The sequence below is a fragment of the Danio aesculapii genome, chromosome 10, assembly GCF_903798145.1.
Source record: "Danio aesculapii chromosome 10, fDanAes4.1, whole genome shotgun sequence".
Taxonomy (NCBI): Eukaryota; Metazoa; Chordata; class Actinopteri; order Cypriniformes; family Danionidae; genus Danio; species Danio aesculapii.
The window spans coordinates 25,244,663-25,271,773 of NC_079444.1; the positions used below are offsets into that span (position 1 = coordinate 25,244,663).

Sequence of the window (27,111 nt, forward strand, 5' to 3'; positions counted from 1 at the left end):
ACATTTGCTGTCAGTTTACTCACTCTGAGGTCATCTAATATGTCAATGTATGTAACTTTGGTGGAAATAGGTAAATTTTACAACTCCCCTGGAGTTAAACAGTTGAGTTTTTGCTTTTGTATAATGTTATTATTATCATTAGTATTATTTATTATATGCATATTTATATTTGTTTTATTAAAAACACGCTTAGATTTGTCCACCTGTGAGGTTTTGGACCATATGGGGCATAGGACGTGGCTTTGGATATAACTCAGTTTTTGAACACACTTCGTTATTATTGTTCATTTATTCATTTGCTGTAAATTAGAACTGAATTTAGAAATAGTTTTAAAACAAATGTTTGTGCTTAACAAATGAAGTTAATATTTAGGCTAATTAATGACTTCAGTGAGTGTGTCTAACACTGTTTCCTTATCCACGAAAGAGAGACAGTGAAAGTAAAGGCGATTGGAGGAGGATCATTCTTTATCCTCGCGCTGCAGATGGTCTGTTTAACTGTTTTCTCGCTAGTGAAGCGTTTAGTTTTTACAGTCGTCCATGTAAATAGCAGTTGCACCATGGTGCGATGCAATTGACTCTTAAAGGGAATGGGAGATGAGACTCTGATTTGTTTATGTTCAAAACACACCCATAACTCAGTAAGAGAATAAGCACAGCCCTGCTAGACCATGCGCTGCGGCTCGGGGGCATATTTTTCCATCCTCAAAATAGCAAAAGTGGATTTGGACACGCCCTTAATGCTTTTGCGCCCTGCACTTTAAGAGCTTCACACACCGGATGCACCGCTCGGCGCCGCGACATGGCACGCACATGACAGTTGAAAGTATCACACACCAGATGCGCACATTCGCATGCTATTTAAAATGAAACTAATCAGATGGCGCTCTGTGGCACGGCAGAAATATGAACTTTGTCCTGAGTCATAGCTGGGCGCCACCGACATGCGGCGCCGGTGTGTGTACCCTGATAGAAACCTATGTTTAGAATTCTAAAATGCATGGCGCTGCGTGGCGCTACACGGCGCGTCGGTGTGCGGCGCTTCTGGTGTGTGACCCCCTTTAGACTTTGCGCCTAGACCGTTAAAATAGAGCCCAAAGTAAAGCAAAAATTTATTCAGTTTTTTAAAATAAATTCATTACAGTTTTCGTTAATCTATTAGGATGAAATCATTATTTTAGGTGTAACAAGATGAAGTAATTCATTTACAAACTGACCATTCAGCAAGTGACAAAAAGGTGAATGTCTTTGATGGATCCTGTGAAAGGAGTATTTTGAGAGTTTGACTCGACTTCGACATGTTGAAAAATGTGCACGTGCTGCTATTCCTAGTGTCAGATGAATTCTTCCCATTTTTAATCATCTTCTGGAGTGTGACATCTAAATTACCTATTTTTAGCTTCACCCCCAATTCGGTTCTCACTGTTCCATTAATAAATCACTTATGGATATTAAGGACGGAAATAATGTATTATGTCTTTGAGATATTAAACCAAGAATAATCCCTGTAATCTTTGCTTCTGTTCAGGAGCTCTTGGGTTTGATCATTAAACATTAGTGGCTCATTGGTGGACACGAGGACCAGTTTATAAACTTCTAAAGGTCAAATGGGTCATTTTTAAGGACTTAAAATGCTTTATTTCTAAAATATTGTTTTGCATTTGTATTTAGTGCAAGTTTAAGGATGAGCATATATTAAATAGACATTCTGCTAAATGTACACTACCTGACAAAAGCCTTGCCGCCGATGCAAGTTTTAGGAACAACAAATAATAACTTGACTTCTTGTTGATCATTTGGTATCAGAAGTGGCTTATATAAAAGGCATAGGCCTCTAGATTATGCTTATTTTATCAAAATAAAATATGATCATGCCATGACTTTTAATTATTTAATTAGGACAGTTAGGTTTGACTCTGCTTAGACAAAAGTCTTGTCACTTAACTGAAATATAAAGTCATGGTGCAGTGGAAATAGCTTTAATATTGTATATGACTCCCATGAGCTTAGAGGACTGCATCCATACATGTTTGCAATGACTCAAATAACTTATTAATAAAGTCATCTGGAATGGCAAAGAAAGCATTCTTGCAGGACTCCCAGCGTTCATCAAGATTCTTTGGATTAATTTTCAATGCCTCCATCTTACCCCAGACATGCTCAATAATGTTCATGTCTGGTGACTGGGCTGGCCAATTCTGGAGCGCCTTGACTTTCTTTGTTTTCAGGAACGTTGATGTGGAGGCTGAAGTATGAGAAGAAGCGCTATCCTGCTGAAGAATTTGCCCTCTCCTCTGGTTTGTAATGTAATGGGCAGCACAAATGTCTTAATACCTCAGGCTATTGATGTTGCCATCCACTCTGCAGATCTCTTGCGTGCCTCCATACTGAATGTAAACCCAAACCATGATTTTTCTTTTACCAAACTTGACTGATTTCTGTGAGAACCTTGGGTCTATGCGGGTTCCAGTAGGTCTTCTGCAGTATTTGTGATGATTGGGATGCAGTTCAACAGATGATTCATCAGAAAAATCTACCTTCTGCCAATTTTCCAAATCATAAACTAGAAGTCAAGTTATTATTTGATGCTCTTGCAACTGGTATCAATAACAAGACTTTTGTCAGGTAGTGTAAATGAGGTGGCAGAATACTATACAATTACATCAAAACTTTACTGAGAAAATAGAAAACTTATAAAAAAAAACATGAATCAATTGGGTTTATTTAAATAAAAAATATTGTAAAATACAGTGTATGCCAAATAAATGTACACATATTCTGCAGTGGATACTGAAAATGGATCAAAAGGGGATTTTCTCAAGTGAGAAAATATATTTTTTTAATGTCACTGAATAAATAATTTTTCATTTTGGTTTAAGTTTTGAAATGTTTACTGTGCTTTTAAACATTTTTAATTTATTTATTTGTTTGTTTAGTTGTGATCATTTTAATAATTCATGTTTAGTACTGAAACTTATTTCAGTTTGTTTTCAAGGCATTTATTTATTTTATCATAACATTTTATTTTTCAATTACTAAAATCAAAATTTTTTGGGCTTATTTAAGGATAAAAATGTTGGTTTACACCAACAAAAACCAGGCATAAAAAATCCTTTAGGAAAACATTTCCTGTGAGATATATTTAACTTTTAATAGCTCATAATCATTGATCTGCATGCATCTGGAAAATCTTTGTTTTTGTGAAGTTTAACTTGTGGCTTTGCTCTGCGGTGAGGGCCTAAATTTTGCTTATTTATGTCGTTTGTGAATATTTGAAGAGGATCTATTTCAGAAAATGGTGTCATGGTCTTTATTCTGGGCCTCTGGGCATTAAACAGCCAGCAGGACGGGCTGAGTGAAGATGCCATGTTTATGGGGTGCCAGTGTGTGTGTGTGCGTGTGTGTGCGTGTGTGTGTGTGTGTGTGTGTGTGTGTGTGTTATGAAGTGTCAGACAGGAGCTCCAGGGAAGGTGTTGAGTATTTTTTTCTTTGGTTCAATGAGAATATGGTCACTGTGTTTCTGTTCCAGTTTCATGATGTTTGTGCAGCTGCAAAAGTGATAAAGTGTCTCCGGATAATACATGGGCTTTCTTTGGTATCTCAGAAACAGCATGTGCATTTCTCATTTCAAAATACATGTTTTGTACTCTTCAAATGTAAAATATATTGCAAAATGTATATCAAATCAAAGGGAAACTAAATACATTTCAGATATTAAAATGCATTGTTTTTACATTTTATTTTAGACTCTAATTATCATTTTTAAAAGGTATAAATGGCCAACAAATTAAAATGATACATATGATGCAAAATATACAGCAAAATTTTCTTTTGGGGACATTTCCAACAATAATATCATTGTACCTGTTGCAGGCCTGCAGCAAAGTTCCTTGATTATTATGCTGAATAAAAGTACAGCTCCCAGCCATATTGGCTTTGAATACAGCCACTTTTCATTTTATATTGGTTTTAGTATTCACATCGAAACTCTTTGATCATTTTTGATTGAGATGCTAATGGTCTAATCCAACTCAATGATTTATGCTAAGCTAAGCTAAAAGTGCCCTCGCCAAACCTGAAAATTGACTGAATGGTAAAAATCAACTGTTTACTCTAAAATGATTTTTTTTTTTTTTTAAAGTAGAGTGTTACTTTAAACAAATGGCCAAAATATGAATCCATTTTTTTAAACTAAATTCGTTACAATTTCTGTTAATAAATTAGGTTGTAATGACAATTATAAAACTAAATACATTATTAATATTAAAATGCATCTTTAGTCAATGAAAAACGCATTACACTTTATTTTAGACAATATAATTATCATTTTTAAAGGGTATAAATGGCCAACAAATTGATAGATCTGATGCAAAATATACTGCAAAATTTTCTTTAGGGTACAAGGGGACATTTCCAACAATAAAAGGCATTTTCAGTAAAAGCAAAATGCATTTTTTTATTTTAGACAATAATATAATTAAAAAGCATGTATAAAAATGGCCAGCAAATTAGTAAATTAAAATAATGATATTGATAGATGGTAAAATATATTGCAAAATTTACTTCAGGGGAAATTAAAATGCATTTTCAACAATAAAATGCATTTTCAGTAAATGCTAAATGTATTTTTAATAAATTTTAGACAATATAACATCTCTCTATCTCTTATACAAAATATATTAAATAAGGTACTTTAGAAATTGCATTTCTAACATTAAAATAATGAGACTCCAGTACATATTTTAATATTACACCAAAACAGCAGTTACCAAAAGCAGTTTGACAGCATCTGCTCTCAGCGGCTCATTGACAGCCATGAAAACAGTGATGTCCAAACACTGCTGTTTCTCGACTGAATGACTCTCAGTGATTTACTAATGAGCAGTTCACAGCCGTCTGTCTCTGGGGAGTGTGAGGACACTGTATTGTGCTGTATTATGTTGTGCTGCATTGTTTGTTGAAATGTTCATCAGTGAAGTGTGAAGAGCCGATCCTTTGCCGATGAGGGCTGATCTGAGTCCTGCAGGGATGGAGGAAAATGTAACCTAATTTAGTCAGGTTTAGTTGGCGTAAATCTGATATTATTTTCGGTCCTTAATACAGCAGCCTCCCACAGAACCGTGTGTGTGTCATTCCTCTGTGGGCTAATTGTTAACGGATTAAAACTGGGATTCGTGTCTTTCCAAAACGTGAAAGTCCCACACAATTTTTCCTTAAACATTGACATAAAGCATATAAGTTTTTATTGTTTCTTATTAATTATTGTTATTATTATATTTTTGATACACTATTATTGTTGTTGTTGTTTTATTTTATTTATTACATTTCATTATATACATACATACATACAGTTGAAGTCAGAATTATTAGCCCTGCTTTGGATTTTTTTTCTTTTTTAAATATTTCCCAAATGATGTTTAACAGAGCAAGGAAATTTTCACAGTATGTCTGATAATATTTTTCTTCTGGAGAAAGTCTTTTGTTTAAATTTGTTTTAATTTGGCTTGAATGAAAGCAGTTTTAATTTTATTTTAAACCATTTTAAGGTCAAAATTATTAACCCCTCCAAGCTATATATTTTTTCAACTGTCTACAGAATAATTCAGAAGGGCTAATAATTCTGACTTCAACTGTATATATATATATATATATATATATATATATATATATATATATATATATATATATATATATATATATATATATATATATATATATATATATATATATATATTCTAAGTTTCTTGTCATTATATATTTTAAAAAAACCTTGTCAGGCATATTTAAAGCAAAAATCTAAAAAAATATAAAATATAATTTAAATATGTTGAGTTATATTGTAATTTACTTATATATAAGTATGTGGTTTCATTTTTATAACATAAATATATCTGTTACACTGTGTCATATGATGGGGTCACTGACAAGGAAGTACAGATCCAAATGTGGGTTTATTACACAGAGATGGTTAGGCAAGCAACAGTCAACACAGGGGCAAACAGATGTATACAGGGAATTCAAAGTCGTGGTCGAATAATAAGCGAAAAGTCAGTCCCGATGGCAAACAACGTAAGCAATGAACAAACAAAGCAAAGATCGGTACACGGCAAGACAAGGCAAGAGAAACGTGTTGTAATGTTCATAGTAACAGTAACAAGACTTAGCACTGATGCGTGTGTCTGCGCTGCTTTTAAAGTCCATGTAATCAGTTCTGAACAGCTTCAGCTGTGTGTGTCAAAGATATATACATTGGATATCGCATAAGGACCCTGAGCATGCATTAGTAGCGCCGCCACATTTGTATAGTGTTTCCAGGACAAATGACCTTCAACCGCACTAGTCAAGACTAAAGTCAATGTGAAGATGCTGGACTTTTAGCAGTGTATGGGTATAGTAATGAACAAACAAAGAAAACAAAGCATAAAGGCAGAACATTTCATAGGTAAAATTTTGTTTTTACATTTTTGTATGCTACGAACTTTTGTGCTTAACAAGTATTGATGATACGACAGTCTCTTACTACACTGATCATAATGCAAAGCAGCACTAAACTCACTAAACACTAGGCTTATGCTGGTTTTGTTAAATAAAATCATCAAACAAGTTAAATTAAATATGACAACAAGATGCTGCTGTGCTAGAAACTTGTTTTATTGTCATCGGCTAAGTGAACGAGTCATTCAACGGGGATTCATTCACAAACGAATCGCTTCCTCCGTTAGAATTAGAAGTGAAAGCAGGTGAGGGGGTGTGTTTCAAGACATAGATTAGATCAAATTTAACAGGTAGTGAGGATAATACATTTCCATGCAAACAAACACACGCAATTTGTCAGGAATGCCTGTGCGGTCATTTATCCATCGATGTAGAAAAGTAATGTAAAATTACAATTTTCGTAATTTAAAAAAATATATTTGCATACTGACCACGGGTAAAACTCCTGATTATAGATATATGCATATACATTTATATAGCTCTGGCTGTGGATGGCCAGTCCTACACTGCACCTTGGTCTCACATTCATTTCAAAGGGGCGCTCCCCTGTACCACATTCCTTCCAATAGACAACTATAGCGTAGGCGACATCTAGTGTAAATATCTATGTGTGTGTTAGCAATCAGTGGAAAACCAGAACAGGTGTGAGTGTGTGGTGCATGACAGGATTTGTAGTCCATATGGTGACAGATTTGTAGTCCTGAGTGAAAGTGAATCATTCCCAGCGATCTACATGTCTGGATCGCTGGTGATTTTAACGCACTGATTGACAACGGAACATTTTTCACCAATATTTTGTCATTTTTTACACAATTTTTTGTGAAATTTTTTTGGGTTCATATTTATGTAGAAGACCACTATAAATGTGTCAGATTATTGACTTTTATTATCATGTAGGTGTTTATTTATTTGAATTATTTTTACAATTGATATTGTCTAATTTTAAATGTATACATTTATTTTTATTTTATTCTATTTAGTTCTGCTATAGTTTTTCGATTTTGTTGCAATTTAATTTTAATTTAACTTGTTTGTTAATTTATTTCGGCGGCAAGGATCATTATGGGAAAAAATTACAACCTTGATTGTACAAAATGTTATGTTAAAACTTTGTTAAAATCACAAATAAATATATAAAACTATATATATAGTTGAAGTAAAATTATCCCCCCCCCCCTGTTTATTTTTTCCCCAATGAATTTTTCCAACACATTTCTAAACACAATAGTTTTAATAACTCATTTCTAATAACTGATTTATTTTATCTTTGTCATGATGACAGTAAATAATTTTTGTCTAGATATTTTTCAAGACACTTCTATACAGCTTAAAGTGACATTTAAAGGCTTAACTAGGTTACTTAGGTTAACTAGGCAGGTTAGGGTAATTAGGCAAGTTATTGTACGACGATGGTTTGTTCTGTAGACTATCAGAAAAGAATATAGCTTAAAGGGGCTAATAATTTTGACCTTAAAATGGTGTTTAAAAATTAAAAACTGCTTTTATTCTATCCAAAATAAAAAAATAAAACTTTCTCCAGAGGTAAAAATATTATCAGACATACTGTGAAAATGTCCTTGCTCTCTTAAACATCCTTTGGAAAATATTTAAAAAAAGAAAAAAAAATTCATAGGGGGGCTATTAATTCTGACTTCAACTGTATATATAATGTAAATTTAATGTTCCTTCCATATACAATCTGCCATGATTAGTGTCCCATGTCTAGTGTTGAATCTTTGCTTTGTTGTCCCTTTTTTGTGCCATGTTTCGTCATTTATCCTCACCCCTTATTACCTGTTTCCTATCAGTCTTTGTGTATTTCAGCTCCTTTATTTCTGATTGTCATTCGATAAACGTGGTCAGTGCGTCTGGTTTTGCGTCATGTTTAATAAATTGTGATTTTACTGCACGTGAATCCGCCTCTCGTCTGTTTCCTAGACCGTCGTTACACTTTTTAAATGTAATGAAATCCAGACACCTTTGACTCTCGTTTACCAAAATACAAATCAGCGCAAAATAACAGTGCAGTATGAATGCAGTCAGACGTCTCTGTAAGTGTTGCAGCGCTGTTGCTTTGGCGTTTTTGTTGTCTTTGTAAGTTTTCCTGCAGCAGCAGTGGGCAGAGGGAGGCTGACCGCTGGGGTCAGTGTGTGGGTTTACTGAGCTGTTCAGCTCTTTTCCATCAGATGATTCAAGCTGCTGCTAACATGCTCCTCTATGCTTTCCCTCCCGTTGCGTTTGCCTCCAAGGACAAGTTATGAAAGCCTCTCCTTACCTACCATGAGAACAAAAATGAAGCCTCCCACACACTGCCGAGTTGTGTAACATTTAGCGTTATGAGTTTAGGAAGTGTTCAAGAACATATTGATGAAAAGGACACTGGAAAGTATAGTTATTTGTTGGTGTTCATAAAGAGGAGGATGGAGACAAAGACATTTCTTGTCATCCAGTTTTTCAGATTCTCAGGCGTAGTATTTAAGTGGTCAACTGAGTCTCATAACTATTTCTATCTGGTATTAACATGCATTTAAAGACGTTGTGTGTTCAGATTTCACTGTAACCTTTCCATCTTGTTTTGTCATGCTTCACATTACTTTTGCAAAAGCACTCAATGTGACACTCTTAAATGAAAAATAATATGTGTTATGCAAAGGTTATGAAGCGTGTGATCAATCAGAACAGCAAGTGAATGAAAGGGAATTGCATGGCAACTATTATTTTTTGAAAAAAAGCTTTGGTACGGGGTGTCACGGTGGCGCAATGGGTAGCACAAGCGCCTCACAGCAAGAAGGTCGCTGGTTCGAGCCTCGGCTGGGTCAGTTGGCATTTCTGTGTGGAGATGATATGTTCTCCCCGTGTTCACGTGGGTTTCCTCCGGGTGCTCCGGTTTCTCCCACAAGTCAAAAGACATGTGCTGTAGGTGAATCAGGTAAGCTACTGTAAATTGGCCATAGTGTATGTGTGTGATTGAGTGTGCATGGATGTTTCCCTGTGATGGGTTGCAGCTGGAAGGGCATCCGCTGCATAAAACATATGCTGGATGGTTTGTCGGTTTATTCCGCTGTGGCGACCCCAGATTAATAATGGGGCTAAGCAGAAAAGAAAATGAATGTTTTGGTACAAGTTTAGTAGCCTTTTAGGCAGATACATTTTTTCATAGTTCTTAGAACTGTTGGTGTAAATTCCTACTTAATAGATTTGTACCACAGGAACTAGGAACGATTTTAGTTAAAGAAACTTATGTTGGAGGAACTAAAATTGCTCCTACTTCAGAGTAAGGTGAAAGCTATATCAATAGATGCTCTCAATGATGTAATATATCAAGAGCTTTCGCATCGGGTAGTTATAGGAACTACTTATTGACCAAACACAGGCATCAAGAAATAACGCCACAGTATGTTAAAATGTAGATGTAGATGTTTTACCTTACACTTCTGTCTTTGGCATCATGTTTTTTTCTCAGCTTTAAAATAAAAAATTCTGTCATCATTTACTCACCCCTGTCTTGTTCCAAACCAGTTGAATTTTTTTGTTGTTGTTGTTGTTCTGTTAAACACAAATGAAGGTATTTTGAAGAATGTTGGAAACCTGTAACCATTGCAACATAGGCTCATTCTGAAAACGTAGCCCTATATACATTTCTGGAGATCGTGAATTATGTAGCCAGAGGTACGTATGGCTGCATTTCATTTTTTAAGTGAACGCTACGGGGCGGTATGATGCCGTTCCTTTTCGTGCTTATCAGCTGACCGCTTACCTCTTTATGGACGGGTTTCCCACTGTTACCAGTTTGTCCAGTTAGCTCGCCATTTACGTCAGTGGACTTGAGAGGAGATGACCATGACGACGGCGTTCAAGTCCTGTGAAGAACGGTTCCAAGTAGTGGATAAGACAAAAACAGAAGCTAAAAAATAAAATAAAGAAGTAAAGAACAGGGTGAGAATGTGGTAAAACATGGTAAAAATCAGACAAGGGCTTTTCTTTTTCTGGATTGCTTTTTAAATTTGTTGGTTGGGTGTAGGGAAGTGGGTGGGCGGGTCAATCTGTGCTTTTTAAAATACTATTGGTTGGGTTTAGGGAAGGGGTAGGGTGGGTAAGTTAATCGGTCAGTCAGTCAGACATTCAATCTGTCAAACAGTCAGTCGACTCCAGCCTCTGGTGGATTTACGAGAGAGCAGCAGGCGTGAATGGCACTCACGAGAGAAATTTGAGACCTCAAAAAGCATACACAGGAGGTTCTCGTGGATTCGCAAAAACAAAAACTCAAAAAACTTATCTCCTGGGATGTATTTGACGGTCTACAGAAATGTATATAGAGGTACGTTTTTAGAATGAGCCTGGGTTGAACCATTGACATCCATAGGAAAAACAAGCACTGTATGTATGCATGTATGTATGCCTGTGGTTACAAGTTTCTAACGTTCTTCAAAACATCTTCTTCTGTGCAAAAAAAAAACCTCAAACTGGATTGGAAAAAGTCAAGAGTATGAAAATAATTGCAGAATTGTAATTTTTTTTGGTGAACTATTCCTTAAGTGATATGTAGCCCTGCAAAGATATATATTCCTCTTTTATTTTGCTCTGACAAACCATGCAGTTTTACAGCTATTGTTGGCCATCTTGTCTCACTTCAGAGTTCTTGCTGCCTGTGCAAGTGCAAACAGGAAAATGGCTCTATGTGAATCATCCAAGTGGCTGGTTCTTATAATTGAGTAACTGTATAACAACCTGGTGCAAAAGCTTTCTAATGTTTTTAAAGTCCACATGTAGGCAGTAGGCAGACAGTATGTGGTCTTTGTGAGCTGCTTTTCAGTGGATAGTGCTTCAATAGTGACATTAAACTAAACTAAACTTGACATTTGTGACTCTGGTCACAAAACCTTATATATATATATATATATATATATTATTCCATGGGTATATTTGTGGGAATAGCCAAAAATACATTGTATGAATCAAAAGGGGTTTTTATTTTATGCTAAAAATCATTAGAACATTAAGTAAAGCACATCTTTCATTTGAGATATTTTGGAAATTTCCTTACGCAAATCTATTAAAAAACGATGAGTAATATGTATTGTTAAAATATAATATGGACAGTTTCATTGGTGATTTTCTCAATATTTAGAATTGTTTAATAGTTGTCTCTTGACATCACACATCAACGAAAAGCATATTTATTCTCATTTTCCAAAAGTTTACCTTTATGACTGGTTTTGTAATCCAGGGTCACATTTGTATTAAACTGAACTGAATCAGTTTTAATTTAACTAGACCTACACCAGCATTCTAACACTACTCTCCTGCCTACCTGATATGCTGGCATGTTTCACAATCTGAACTGTTGTTAAGGCCTTTTTTTCTCGTCTTCATCTATGTTAAGCTTTGGCTAAATTCAATTCATTTCAAGTTTACTTGTATAGCACTTTTTACAATAATCAATGTTTCAAAACAGCTTTATAAAAGGTGCACATTATTGCATTACAATAAAATTCGGAAAATTTAAGATTATTAGTTACCATATCTTTATTAGTTACTAATAACTTTAACTAACTAAGTAGTAACTAATAGCTTTTAACAGTTAAAGTATTATATATATAGACATAGTTATCTTGCAGTTATATAGCATATAGGAAATGTGTTCATGTTTAATAAAGTACATTTGTGTCATTAAGTGTTGTAAGAAATAAAATCTGCCTCGAGCCAACTTCCACTCTAAATGGTGTGTGGGTTAAATGCTCATTTCCCAAAAGGACTGAATTATGATAGAAAAGAGAAGTCAACAGTTTGTTGTCTCTGCATTGTTTGAGGTGACTACATCTGGAGCAAATGGTGACCATTGTAGAATGGGGAAAACTGCATTAACATAGAGAGATAGAGAGAGTAGATGTGTCAACAGCCAAGGAGCAACTTCATTAACATCTAAAGGAAACATCTACAGTACAACCATATAAAAGGTTTGAGTTTAAGAATGTTCAGGGATCATTCTGACTCCGATGAAACCAGGGTACTGCCATGTACTTTATGACTGCTATGCTGAATCTTCATTGAGATTTTCTACGTCACCCTCATTTTTTTCTTACAGTGTATTTAATGAAGTGTATTTATTTTACAATGTACACTCTACAGTACATTGTAAAAGTACAGCTTTACCACATAAGCAGTCACACTATGAAAGCAATTCAGCCAACGTGTTTTTTTTACCACTTCTGGAAGACACAAGGACAAGCACAAAATCCTATTTTCTAGCCTATTTTATACACCCGCCAAAGTCTGTAACACTACTGTCAGTTTGAAATAGTGTCTGGTTGTGTCCTAAAGACCTAATTCATAGTGTAACCTGGTCACAACTACTGGGCTTCGACTGCTATGTGGGTCAGTTTGGACTGGGAGGCTCCTTGACTGCTTCCCAAGAGAGTTTGTTCTATAAAAAAAGCCATTGGTTACTCACTCGTCTCTTACACACTTTGCAGTGATGGTTGGGCCGACCGCTATGATGTCACTGATGGCTTCCAGAGGGAGGCAGCAGGGGGAATCACTATCAAACTGCAGTCTGCTTATGTCACGTGGTTTGATGATTACTACCTGAACCTGCAGCCAGACACAAACATGCGCAACCCCTGGTTCCCAGAGTTCTGGCAGCATCGCTTCCAGTGCCGGCTGAAAGGTCATCCTCAGGAGAGTGTTAAATACAACAAAACCTGCACCAGTGAGTGGAAGAGCATCTCTGACCATGACAGAATAGAACATTTTATCTGTACGTCTGTCTTTTCATTTATCTTTGTGTTCAATCATCTAGTCATCTGCCTGACATAAATCCATCCATTAATTTTTTTCATTTGTCCATTTATCTATCCATATAAACAGTACAGCTATATTTTTAGTTCTACATAGGAATGAATTCCTTGTCTTCCTCATTTCATTTTTTGTTCAACTATTCATCATCCGTTTATCCATCCAATCATGCATTGATTCCTCTATTTGTCTATAAGCCTTTTCTCAGTCATTTCATTTATACATTGAACTATACATCATCTATCTATCCATCCATCAATCATTCCAGACCTTTAACCATCCAGTCATAACTTTATAATTTCCTCGTTTCATTCATATCATCCATTAATCAGTCAATCCATCCAATCAACTATATGGGAATCTTTCATTCCATCAACTTATATATCTGTCCTACTTTATATCTATCTGTCTATCCGTCCATCCGTTCATATTTTAGTGTTTTATTCTGTCATCTCTGTTTAATTATCTATCCATCCACATATCAGTGTTTCATTCTGTCATCTCATTCATTTATCCATTCATTCAACTATAAAACTAACCCTAGTCTTTCAGTTCATCAATTTATCTATCTGTTCAACTTTCCATCCATCCATTCATCAGTTGATTCAATTGATCTGAATGTATTTAATTACATCAAGTCACCCATTTATTCAACTATTCACCATTTATCCATCAATTCATCCACCCATCCATCTATGCATTCATATATTAGTGTTTCATTAATTAATTAATTAATTCATTCATTCATTCATTCAACTATATGGCAGTCTAGCGGTTCATGAATTTATCTGTCTGTTCAACTTTCCATACATCCGTTCATCAGTTGATTCCATTGATCTGAATGTCTTTAATTCCATCAAGTCACCTATTTATTCAACTATTCACCATTTATCCATCAATTTCTCTATCCATCCATCTATCCACCCATATATTAGTGTTTCATTTATGAATTAATTCATTCATTCAACTATATGGCAATCTTTCAGTTCATAATTTTTTTCTATTTGTTCAACTTTTCATCCATCCATTATTCGGTTGGTTTGTTTGATCTGAATGTCTGCAATTAGACCAACTCATCTATTTATTCAACTATTCACCAATTATCTATCAATTCATCCATCCATCCATATAATAGTGTTTCATTCATTCATTCATTCATTCATTCATTCATTCATTCATTCATTCATTCATTCATTCATTCATTCAACTATTTGTCAATCTTTCAGTTCATCAATTTATCTGTTTAACTTTTCATCCATTCATCAGTTGATTCATTTGTTCTGAATATCTTTAATGTAATCAAGTCATTTATCCATCAATCCATATATTAGTGTTTCGGTTCCTTCCTTCATTCAACTATATGGCAGTCTTTTGGTTGATTCATTTGATCTGAATGTCTTTAATGCCATCAAGTCATCTATTTATTCAACTATTCACCATATATCCATCACATCCATCCATCCATCCATCCATCCATCCATCCATGTACTAGCGTTTCATTTCATTCATGCCTTCGCATTTGTTCATTCGTTCATTCAAACTGTACCTCAGTCTTTCATTCTATCAGTGCATCTAATCATCCAACTAATCATTTTATTCATCAGTCCATCTAATAATCAATCTTTTAGTTTAAAAAATGTATTAAAGAGAGATATAAAATGTCACTATAAGTTTGAAAAGGCGCACATTGATAATGTTTGTGTGATTGTTTTTACCATCTCACAGAGAAAGAGTCTCTTCGACACCAGTACGCTCAGGACACAAAGATGGGTTTTGTGATCAATGCCATCTACTCAATGGCTTTCGGCCTCCACGCCATGCAGAAGTCCCTGTGTCCTGGCTATGCAGGTCTTTGTGAAGCCATGCGGCCGATTGATGGAGGTAAACTCTTAGAATTCCTCATGAGGACAAACTTCAGCGGCGTCTCAGGCGAAGTGGTGCTGTTTGATGAAAACGGAGACTCCCCGGGGAGGTACGAATCTTTCATATTCTGCTCCACACGCAAGCCAGAATGTGCTTCTAAACTCCTTTCAAAGACAATCAAAACTATCTGTTGTTGATGTCATTGTAAAGTCATTTTCAAAAACATTTTCTTTGATGATTGTAAAAATGATTTAACCATTTCACACTCATGACAGTGCTTCTACATGTGTTTTTCCAGGTATGAAATCATGAACTTTAAACAGATGAGTGAAGAAGACTACAGCTACATCCACGTGGGCAGCTGGGACAACAGAGGGCTGAAGATGGATGATGAGGAGATTTGGGCCAACAGCAGTGCCATCATCAGATCAGTGTGCAGCGATCCTTGCGAAAAAGCTCAGATAAAGGTGAGAAAAGGCATCTTTTGTGAATATGTGCTTTTTATTATTTGAAAGGTGTAATATTTATGTTTATGCACACCAATTTATTTTATACAATTTATGGTAAAAGGTTTTTCAGAGATGTACTTTATGCTCACTAGGGCTATGTTTATTTACTATAATACACTGTATAATTTTATTTGTTTAAAATGTCTGTTTTCTGTTTTCATTTGTTTTAAAATATATTTAATATCTGTGATGTTAAAGCTAATTATGTATGAATGCAGAGTTGGGTGTAGCAGTAATGTAACGAATTACATTTTAAATTTGTGTCATTTGATTACAGTTACTAACGTCAATGTTGCGTTAGTTGCATTACAATTATAGTTTTTAGAAGAAAAAATGCTTTCCTTTAAATGACGTTTTCCTCTGCAACATCATTTAATAAGCATGCACTTTTAAATTGCTGGAGAACATCAGCTGAAATGGTTGCTGTCGAGAGTAGTTGCTTCCAGTGGACATACAGACATTACTTTGATTTCATTGAGCGTAAAAACAAAAATATTGCTGTGAAATGCAGTCTACGTCCAGTCTCTAAAGAACGTTTGACTGCTTTTAACTTGACCAGCAACTTGTTCAAGCACTTAAATAGAAAGTATTCTACAATAATATTCGTCACCAAGGAAGACACCCGCACCCAAAAACACAGCGGTCCATCTTAGCCTAAACAGGTTAAATAGGATTTTTGTGCAGGATCGGGATTGAAGGTATCTTCTGAATGTAAAATGAAGCGTAGCTGCTTATGGGGCCATTTACATACTGTATTGCGTCTTTTGTGCGCGCTCACATATCTCAGGAACACCCAGTTGAAAACCGCGTGTCACGGGACAAGAACTGACTGATCAGCTTCATACGTTGTAAAGAATATACACATTTAGGTAGACTAATTACCTCAGGCAAACACAGAACACCCAAACACTGCAGTGCTTTTTCATACAATAGATCAATGTCAATGGTTACAGACAGGGCTTAATTTGTGCCGGAACACGCCGGATCCGGCACCTCTGAAATCTGATTTTACCAATCCCTCTCCTCAACCACCCTCCTTCCCCGTCCGCTGTTCACTTTCATTTTCTTCCGCCACTCCCCAACCCTCTTCACTTTCGTCTGCGACAACCCCCTGCTCTTCACGTTACGCGTAACCCCTCTGCCATCCAACATCAACTATTATTTTGGAGCGGGATAGTGGCTTAGTGGTTACCACATATCTTTGGCTCACTTCCAAAGACATGCGGTAGTGTATGAGTGTGTGTGTGTGTGTGTGTGTGTGAAAGAGAGAGTGTATGGGAGTTTCTCAGTACTAGGTTGCGACTGGAAGGGAATCTGCTGCATAAAACATATGCCAGGGTAGTTAGCGGGTCATTGCGCTGTGGCGACTCCTGACAAATCAGGGACTAAATCAAAGTAAAGTGAATGAATGAATAATTTTGTTCCTTCAACTGGAAATTTTAACAGAGCAAGGGAATTTCACAGTGTCTTCATGGTATTTAATATTTTTCTTCTGTTTTATTCTTCTTTCTTCTTTCATTTGGTTAGACTGGAATAAAAGTTTTAACAAAAATATATATCAATATTATTAGCCCCCTTATGAGTATGTTTTCTCTCCATTGGCTACAGAGCAAATTATCCAATTGTCTCCATTGTCCAATGACTTGCCTAATAAACCTAACTCGTCTAATTAAACTAATTAACCTAGTTAAGCCTTAAACTGCACTTTAAGTTGAGTTTCCTAGTATCTTGCAAAATAACTAGTAACATATTATGTGCTGTCATCATGGCAAAGACAAAAGTAATTAAAAATATTTTAAAATAAGAAATAATATAAAATAAAATCTTGTAATGCTGTCAGATCAGAGACTCAAAAACAAACAAACACAACTTCGGAGCTAACAACAGGTTTTCTTTAAAGATTTTTTAGGTATTTCACGTTAGTAACCACAAACCAATGCATTAAAACAGTTGCCACTGAATAGCAGTGTACTGCAACCACCCACAACACTTTAAGAGCGAAATCTATAACTTACATAACCTGACCTCTCTTTCCTGACCCCCTCAGGTTATCCGTAAAGGAGAGGTGAGCTGCTGCTGGACCTGCACTCCATGTAAAGAAAACGAGTTTGTGTTTGACGAATACACCTGCCGAGCATGTGAGCTTGGATCCTGGCCTACAGACGACCTTACAGGTGATTCTCCATCCACTTTCGAAGCAAAATATTCTTTTACACATGATTCTCCAACTCATACACCAGCCACACGAGCATCTCATCCTGGACGACAGCGTGTGATATAAGAATCTGGGTCATGGAAGAACATAGGAGACCCATTTATCTCTTAGAGCGTTATTTGAGAATCTGGACCATGGCAACTTAATGCCAAAAACAGAGATTTGGACTTGGCAGGGGTCCCGTCTGAATGTTCCAGAATTGCTGTCAAGCGTGAGCCCTGAAGCAGCAGACGCTCAGCGTGGAGCATTACTGAGAGCCGAGACCGCTCTGCTGTTCATGCTCGATCACAAATGACCATTTCGACATTTAGTAGCAGGTGCTTTTGAGTTGGAGTACCTGCGATTGTTTTTTAATTGCTTGGTGGTTGGAGTTTACATCAGGGTTTGCAGTATTTATACACTCTAGAGAGACAATGATTTACTAACAGAGATGATGAACATGAAAGTAAAGGAGAAATCTGTTGTAATGTTGCAGCTGTAGTCACACTTACTGTACAATTAACCTTCATAATGCATTCACAATATGTTTGTGCCCAAAGATCCATTATTTTATAAAACAGCAATAACTTAATATTATTCACTTAAACCCATTTGCTGAACAATAGCATTAGATAATGTGAAAATTAGATCATGTGAAAAAATTGATCTGTTTTAAATGTTAACATTTTATCACTACATTTACTCCACATTTACAATTAATTAATTAATAAATAAAAAAAGTCGTAATTAATCGTCTGTTATTTTAATACATCAGCACATACAAATACAGTCTCAGCTATTGATCTTATTCTTCGATGCGGAAGTGCGTTCGTTTTTGTGATTGTTTTAGAACTTCCGACTCAGCTGCCTATGGGAGAAATGACTAGTAATAATAAACGGCAGAAAATGGTCAAACTACTTGCTCTACACGCAAGTGTTTTCATGACTATACAGACAAAGTAAAATAAGATAATAAGAAAACATCAGTTTGCAACTTTAAGCAGCAAAACGAGCTGTTTTTAACGTCTATAAATGAATGGAAGTGAATGAGACCGGAAGTCTCGAGCCAAAAAGATTCCAGTGGCTGCGCCCGCTCGTACGCGAAGAATAAGGTGAATACAGTAGGAAATAATAAATGAAATAAAAAACAGGATAATACAGTCAGGCTAGAAGCTAAATATGCACCATAGATTACAAAATCAGGAGAAATTATTCATGTAATGCCCAAAAGGTGTCCATAGCTGCCAACTTTTGATGTACAGTGCATCCGGAAAGTATTCATAGCGCTTTACTTTTTCCACATTTTTTTATGGTACAGCCTTATTCCAAAATTGAATTAAATTCATTTATTTCCTCACAATTCTACACACAATACCTCATAATGACAATTTGAATTTTTTTTTTTAATTGTTGCAAATTTATTAAAATTAAAAAACCTGAAAAATCATATGTACATAAGTATTGACAGTCTTTGCCGTGAAACTCTAAATTGAGCTCAGGTACATTCTGTTTCCACTGATCATTCTCATTTCAGCAGCTTAATTGGAGTTCACCTGTGGTAAATTCAGTTGATTGGACATGATTTGAAAAGGCATACACCTGTCTATATAAGGTCCCAGGGTTGACAGTGCATGTCAAAGCACAGACCAAGCATGAAGACAAAGGAATTGTCTGTAGACCTCCGAGACAGGATTGTCTCAAGGCACAAGGCTGGGGAAGGTTACAGAAAAATTTCTGCTGCCTCTGAAAGTTCCAATGAGCACAGTGACCTCCATCATCCGTAAGTAGAAGATGTTTGGAACCACCAGGACTCTTCCTAGAGCTGGCCGGGCATCTAAGCTGAGTGATTGGGGGAGAAGGGCCTTAGTCAGGGGCGTGATCAATAACCCGATGGTCACTCTGTCTGAGCTCCAGCATTCTTCTGTGGAGAGAGGAGAACCTTACAGAAGGACAACCATCTGTGCAGCAATCCACCAATCAGACCTGTATGGTAGAGTGGCCAGACCGAAGCCAATCCCTGCCTGAAATTTGCCAAACTTCTTCTGAATGTGAAATATTGGAAAATGTTACAAACTACAAAATTTCAACAAAGTGTTATAATTTTTTTGGTTTCTGTTGAAATTTGCTCTTAAAAAAATTTATTCAATATTTTTCTCTAACATATAAATTTGGGTGTACTAATTTTGGACCGTTATTTTGTTCCAGTTTGGCTTCAGTAATGACTAATCTAATGTATATGCACAAATATAACAATGTAAAGCTTCCTATAGAAAATATTTGTGAGGGGTGTAGTCAAATATGCTGAGCACTATATATTTTCATGACAATCAACAGAATACAGTGCCAAAAGTCTGTGAGATATAGTGAGGCTAAATACATTTTATAATAGTTTTTTTTGACAATAATAACTTAAGAAAATGTTTGAAAATATTGTGGGATTCCCTTGTGATAATTAATTTCTCTCTATACAAATCTAAAACACCAAACATCTACCCAATTTATAATAATAGGAAATATGAAAAATGTGTATTTTGAGGGCCTTGCAAAGTTTTATTCCCTTGTTAAATTCAATGCTGTTTTTTGATCCAAATCAAGACTTAGTTTCATCCCCATTCACTGTTTGTTGATGCAAATCGCACATGCTAAATATATCAGGGCTTGTTGGTGTTAGTCTCTAATGCATAATGCATGCTGCTTGGTTGAACGAATGGTTTTGTTTGTTTTTGCCCCTTCTTTTTGTTTATAAAGCTGTACGGTAATTCAGCCACGAGTTTTACCGTGTCATCTGCATAATGAAGGATGTTCTCTGTGCAATTTTTAATGCCACACATCAGTGATTCTGAATAATCAAAGACACTGGCACTACACCAACGTGCTCAGTTATGATAAGTAATGTTTGCACTACACATAGATCTTAATGCGCTATAATTGATACCCCTGAAGTGAAAACATTTTATTTAAAGTTCCGGGACAGTCACATTAATACAGGGCTCGAGAGTAAGGACTGCCTGATGGATAAACAATTGGGACAGTTGACAAAGCTGAGCTCTCATGTATTTTTGCATTCAGATGGACAAATAAACACAAAAATGTCCTCATATGGGGTGAGGCAGTGGCGCAGTGGGTAGCACTGTCACCTCACAGCAAGAACATCGCTGATTTGAGCCTTTTTCTGGGTCAGTTGGCATTTCTGTGTGGAGTTTGCATGTTCTCCACGTGTTTGTGTGGGTTTCCTCCGGGTGCTCCGGTTCCCCCTACAAGTTCAAAGACATGCGCTATAGGTGAATTGGGTACGCAAAAAAATTGTTCGTAGTGTATGTGTGTGATTGAGTGTGTATGGATGTTTCCCAGTGATGGGTCGCAGCTGGAAGGGTATCCGCTGTGAAAAACATATGCTACATAAGTTGGTGGTTCATTCCGCTGTGGCAACAGATTACTAAGCCAAAAAGAAAATAAATGAATGAATGAATGAATATCCTCATATGTCCTGTTAGTTGTGTCTTAAACAATTGTGTAAAACAATAAGAGAAGAGTTGAGCTTGAAATCTGACGTGTGCCATTACTATTGATCTAGGGTGCAGTTCTGAAAACCATTGTCTGGCAACTAAGGTCGCAAGGTTCCTTCATTACAAACATACTTTGTTGATTTGGCGCTTCCCAAATCCATCGTTCCAACGAACATTCGTAAACTGTGTAGCAAACTTGTACACTTGCAACTACACCTCTACAGCTGTAGTTAGAAGCATAGTTCCTGGCTGTGTTCTATTCCCAGTTATCCCCCCTATGCCATACTCCTTTAGAACATTACAACAGTCAAACTTGGAATGGTTTAAAAAACACATTAAAGTCATCTTTCTTAGGTGTATTTTGCTTTCAAAGTATTTTTTTACAGTTCAGTTTTAGCAATCTTTAAATTGACAATTGTGTTCCCTTTATATGTGAGATTAGAATATTTTCAGCCAAATGGTTTAATGTTTTAAAATAGAATATAGAATATTCTCAATAATATTTGTAAAGGAAACATAGACCGTATATGTGTTGTTTACATATATTTCCATTAATATGAAAAACGAGTGCATGGTTTTACCAAAACTAATGTTGTTGTTGTTGTTTTTTAACGCATGTGCGGGTAAACAATATAATTTGCACAAAAACAATTTTTTTAATTATTATAAAAATGATAAGTTGTTACTCCACCCCACTTAGAGCGTCATTGTGGATATTTTACGTTATAACTAACGTCGTTTAAATGATGTATCCTATTTAAAATGAGCAGAAACAACACAATTCTTGAGGTTTTTAGGGACAACTTGATTGCTTTATGTTCAATCTACTTAAATTTGTAAAAAAAATAATAATAATAAGTTAAATTAATTCTTTCATGATGCCCCAAGACAAAGCGATTGTGTGGAATCCAGCATTTTTTACAGTGTAATATATTGTAAACACTGCTGTGACATTACTCAAACAACATAAGGGACAGCTCCTTTAAGCCCAATGAAACAATCTGTTAGTTTGGTTAGTTAACTTTAATTTCAAACCTGTTAAAACACAAAGGAAGTTATACTGGAAAAAAGCCATTGACTTATATAGTATTTGTATTACTAGTTAGAACTATTACTATTATATAGTATTAAAATCTTTCAGTCAATTTTGAGTTAACTACACTCATTTCGTTTGTTAAAGTTGACTGCTGGGTTTTACATTGTATGGATTTCAGTGGCTCCTTTCTTCAAAATTCTTCAAATTATCTTTTTGTGTCCAACAAAAGAAAGAAATTCATAAAAGTACAAGATACAATACAAGAGTATTTTGAGTATTTCAACCTTGAATACCCATAATGGTCTTTTTTTCATGTGCCTTTGAACATGCTTGCCTCTTACTAGCAACTTTCTGCTAACAGCTGATAGCAAAAACATTACTTTACTTCAGACATGACTCTCAAACTACCTGAAAAAGTGAGGTATGCACCTTCACAGTTTAGTAGCTCATAAACAAAAACATCCTATATGACAAAAATTACTGTATATTTTAGGGTAGCGACTTCATCAAATATGATGGCAAATATGCTGGAAAATCTCAATAGAAGCTTCAAATTTAAATATGACATGACACAAATTCAATTCGGTACAGTCATATATGAATGATCCATTCTAGTAGTTACTGAATTCTGGCTGCTCCAGTGTTAAAGCTCCCGTGAAGTGCTTTGAAATGTTCATTTTTTATTCGATGCGTGATGTAATCTCAACTGAAAATGAATAGAGGGTTGGACATAGAGTAGCTGCTCCCCTTTTAAAAAACAGCCAATAGCATTTGGTTTTTATCACAGCTCTGCTAGTGAGAGTGGTTGGGATCAAACATCAAATGAAAAGCAAATGAGAAGCGTCTAGAAGGGGCGGGGCATGTCAGATATTAGAGAGCCTTTGATTGGTCAAGATTTGATGAGAAACTGAAGTATTTCCATTTAAGCAGAAGTAACAAACTGCAAGCTTTGGATGTTTATATCGGTTTAACATTTTCTAAACGCAAATTTTGTCACTGTCTTAGAGCAAACTGGCTAATCGATATCCTTAAGACTAACAGACTGAAACTAACATCTACATTTTTTTATTTTGATTTCACTGGACCTTTAATTTATCTTTAAATTCCTGTTTCTCAGGCTGTGAGCGAATCCCAGTGCAGTACCTTCAGTGGGGAGACCCTGAGCCTATTGCCGCTGTGGTCTTTGCCTGCCTTGGCCTGCTCGCCACCATCTTCGTCACCTTGGTCTTCGTCAGGTTCCACGACACACCGGTGGTGAAATCCTCCAGCAGAGAGCTGTGCTTCATCATCCTGGCTGGCATCTGTTTGGGCTATCTGTGTACCTTCTGCCTCATTGCCAAACCACACGTTGCCTACTGTTACTTGCAGAGGCTGGGCATCGGGCTCTCGCCGGCCATGAGCTACTCGGCCCTGGTCACCAAAACCAACCGCATCGCCCGCATCCTCGCTGGCAGCAAGAAGAAGATCTGCACCAAGAAGCCTCGTTTCATGAGCGCCTGCGCTCAGCTGGTCATCGCCTTCATCCTGATCTTGATTCAGCTGGGCATCATCGTGGCACTCTTCATCATGGAGCCACCACAGGTGATCTACGACTATCCATCCATCCGCGAGGTGCACCTCATCTGCAATACCACAACCCTCGGGGTGGTGGCGCCGCTGGGCTATAATGGACTGCTTATCCTGAGCTGCACCTTCTACGCCTTCAAGACCCGCAACGTCCCCGCCAATTTTAATGAAGCCAAATACATCGCTTTCACCATGTACACCACCTGCATTATCTGGCTGGCGTTCGTGCCAATTTATTTCGGTTCAAACTACAAGATAATCACCATGTGCTTCTCTGTTAGCCTCAGCGCCACCACTGCGCTGTGCTGCATGTTTGTGCCCAAAGTCTACATCATGCTGGCCAAGCCTGAGAGGAACGTACGCAGCGCTTTCACCACATCTACAGTTGTGAGGATGCACGTGGGTGATGGGAAATCTGCCTCGGCCGCTAGCCGCTCTAGCAGTTTGGCTAACCTGTTCAGACGGCGACCCTCTGGCACAGACACGGTCAGGTCAGTATGAGAGCAATGTTATTTTAGTATTGTTTATATATTATCATCGTAGCGTTTTGAAAATGCTTTTTTTTTTTTTAAGTGCCCCCATATTTCTATTAGGGATGTCCTGATCAGGTTTTTTTTTTTGCCCTCGAGCCTTCGAGTTTTGAGTATCTACCGATACCGAAACCCGATCCGATACTTCAATAATAAAAAATAAAAAGAATAAAGAAGAGCGAAGAAACAGATCCTGGATGTTCCTTATTTTTTTCTTGAATTCACCGTATTTTAACATTTAACAACTCTGTTAACAAACAGAGCACTTCTGTAGGTAGCTCGAACAATCAAGTAATAAATAACATCAATTCTTCAGTTTTGGACTTTAGTGCAACAGTAAATATAGAACAAATCTAAAATAAAAACAAATAGCACCTCAACTTAAAACACCCTGCAGACAGACTCAAGTTTACAAATCTCACAGCTTGCTATGGCAATGTTGTCATTATCAACTTTATAATACCTCTAGACCGCAGACATACTCGCGCTTTTCGCTTCAAGCTGCTTCCGTGTTCTACTTTTCCGGCATTTAACCAATAGCGTCTCTGCAACAAAGTTTGCTGTTTCTGTTTGAAGTCAAGAAAGAGGTCTAACTCTGTCCCACCGATTAACTATAGATGTGTTAAAAAAAAATAAAAAAATAAAAAAACATATATATATATATATATACACACATACATGCATGCAATAATTACCCTAACCTGCCTAGTTAACCTAATTAACCTAGTTAAGCCTTTAAATGTCACTTTATGCTGTATCGAAGTGTCTTGAAAAATATCTAGTCAAATATTATTTACTGTCATCATGGCAAAGATAAAATAAATCAGTTATTATGAATGAGTTATTAAACTATTATGTGTAGAAATGTGCTGAAAAAAATCTCTCCTTTAAACAGAAATTAGGAAAAAAAAAATATATATAAATTATATTATATATATATATATATATATATATATATATATATATATATATATATATATATATATATATATATATATATATATATATATTCGAGTCCTGATCGGGAGGTAATGTCCGATTCCGATCGAGTCTGAAACCACGTGATCGGGCCCAATTTCCGATCACACGATCAGATCTGGACATCCCTAACTTCTATTATTATTTTGTATTATTTTTAAATGACCAATTAAAAGGTCTTGGTCACACTTTACAATAAGATTTCATTAGTTAATGATAGTTCATGTATTTACTAACATGAACTAAGTATGAACAGTACGTGAACCACATGTTTTATGTATTATTAAAAAATCTAAATTCATGCTTGTCAACATTAGGTAATGCACAGTGAGTTAACATGAACTAACAACAAAATAAAACACAAACATTAACATAGATGAATATATACTGTAATCATTTTTGTCCATTGTTTGTTTTAGTACATACACTAACATTAACTAGTACAAACTTAATGCAAAGTGTTACCCTCTTTCATTAAATTTGGTTAAAGTGGATTTAAGGGATTTTCCAAAAACATGATTTTGAGAATCATGCACACATTTTGCATGTTCAGTTTATAGGCATGTGCAAGTACTTGATGACCAAAACAACAGTGGTGGACTACAGGACAGTATGTGCGCAGGCATGTAGTGTTTTTTTTTTTACAAAATTCCATCACAGCTCCTACTAGCCTGGCATGCATAAAACCAGTGGTGTAAAGTAACAAATTACAAATACTCTAATTACTGTAATTGAGTAGTTTTTCTCAGGAATTGTAATTTACTAAGTAGTTTTTAAATTGTGTACTTTTACTTTCCCTTGAGTACATTTTTAGTGCTGCATCTGTACTTTTACTCCACTACTTTCCTTCAATCTGCAGTCTCTACTTTAATTTTTCCTGTCTGTGGGGATTAGAAAAATCAGTCCTGTGATTCCTGTCCAATCAAAATCACACATAGAAAGTAAATCGCATCATACTGAACTACCTCAAGACATGGGCGATTTATAATTGCAGCAAACATTAAAAGCATTAAAAGTAACCAAGAAGTTGTCCAAAATCTTTACACGTATTGACCCAGAGAATGTTTAGACTGAATGTCACTGATGAGAAGACGGCGTATAATCCTGTATAAATGCACTACAGAATGTTGCGTTTACACACACGCATCAGCCGTTCACAGCATAATACTCATTACTCACTACTCTTGAGTATTTTTGAAAAAGCTACTTTTTACTCATATTTTGAGTACTATTTAACCGATACTTTTACTCTATTTGCACTACATTTTTGGGCAAGTACATAGATATTTACATTAGTTGTCGCCTACGCTATTGTTGTCTATTGGAAGGAATGTGTCAATAGAGCCGCCATTTTAGTACAGGGTAGCGCTCCTTTGAAATGAATGTGGGACCAAGGTATAGGCCTTCCAGAGCCAGAGCTATATACACATATATACATTTCCCAGTGGTCAGTATAACTAAAAAGAGTATTTTTTTTTAAATTACGAAAATTATAATTTTACATCACTTTCAATGGATAAGTCATCGCACGGACATTGCCGACAAAAAGCATGTGTTTGCGTGCATGGAAATGTATTATCCTCCCTCTCTGTTAAATTTGATGTAATCGATGTCCTGAAACACACCCCCTCACCTGCTT

General features: G+C 36.0%; 1 protein-coding gene across 1 annotated transcript in view; it reads left to right on the forward strand.

The window, feature by feature from the left end:
* The window catches only part of grm5a (glutamate receptor, metabotropic 5a), a 49,925-nt gene that overhangs the window by 13,773 nt on the left and 9,041 nt on the right, over positions 1–27,111 (forward strand). The window contains exons 3-7 of the mRNA XM_056466961.1: positions 12,969–13,204; positions 15,016–15,262; positions 15,452–15,620; positions 17,710–17,836; positions 23,516–24,455. Of these exons, the coding sequence (XP_056322936.1) occupies positions 12,969–13,204; positions 15,016–15,262; positions 15,452–15,620; positions 17,710–17,836; positions 23,516–24,455 (1,719 nt within the window). The remainder of the gene's footprint in view (positions 1–12,968; positions 13,205–15,015; positions 15,263–15,451; positions 15,621–17,709; positions 17,837–23,515; positions 24,456–27,111) is intronic.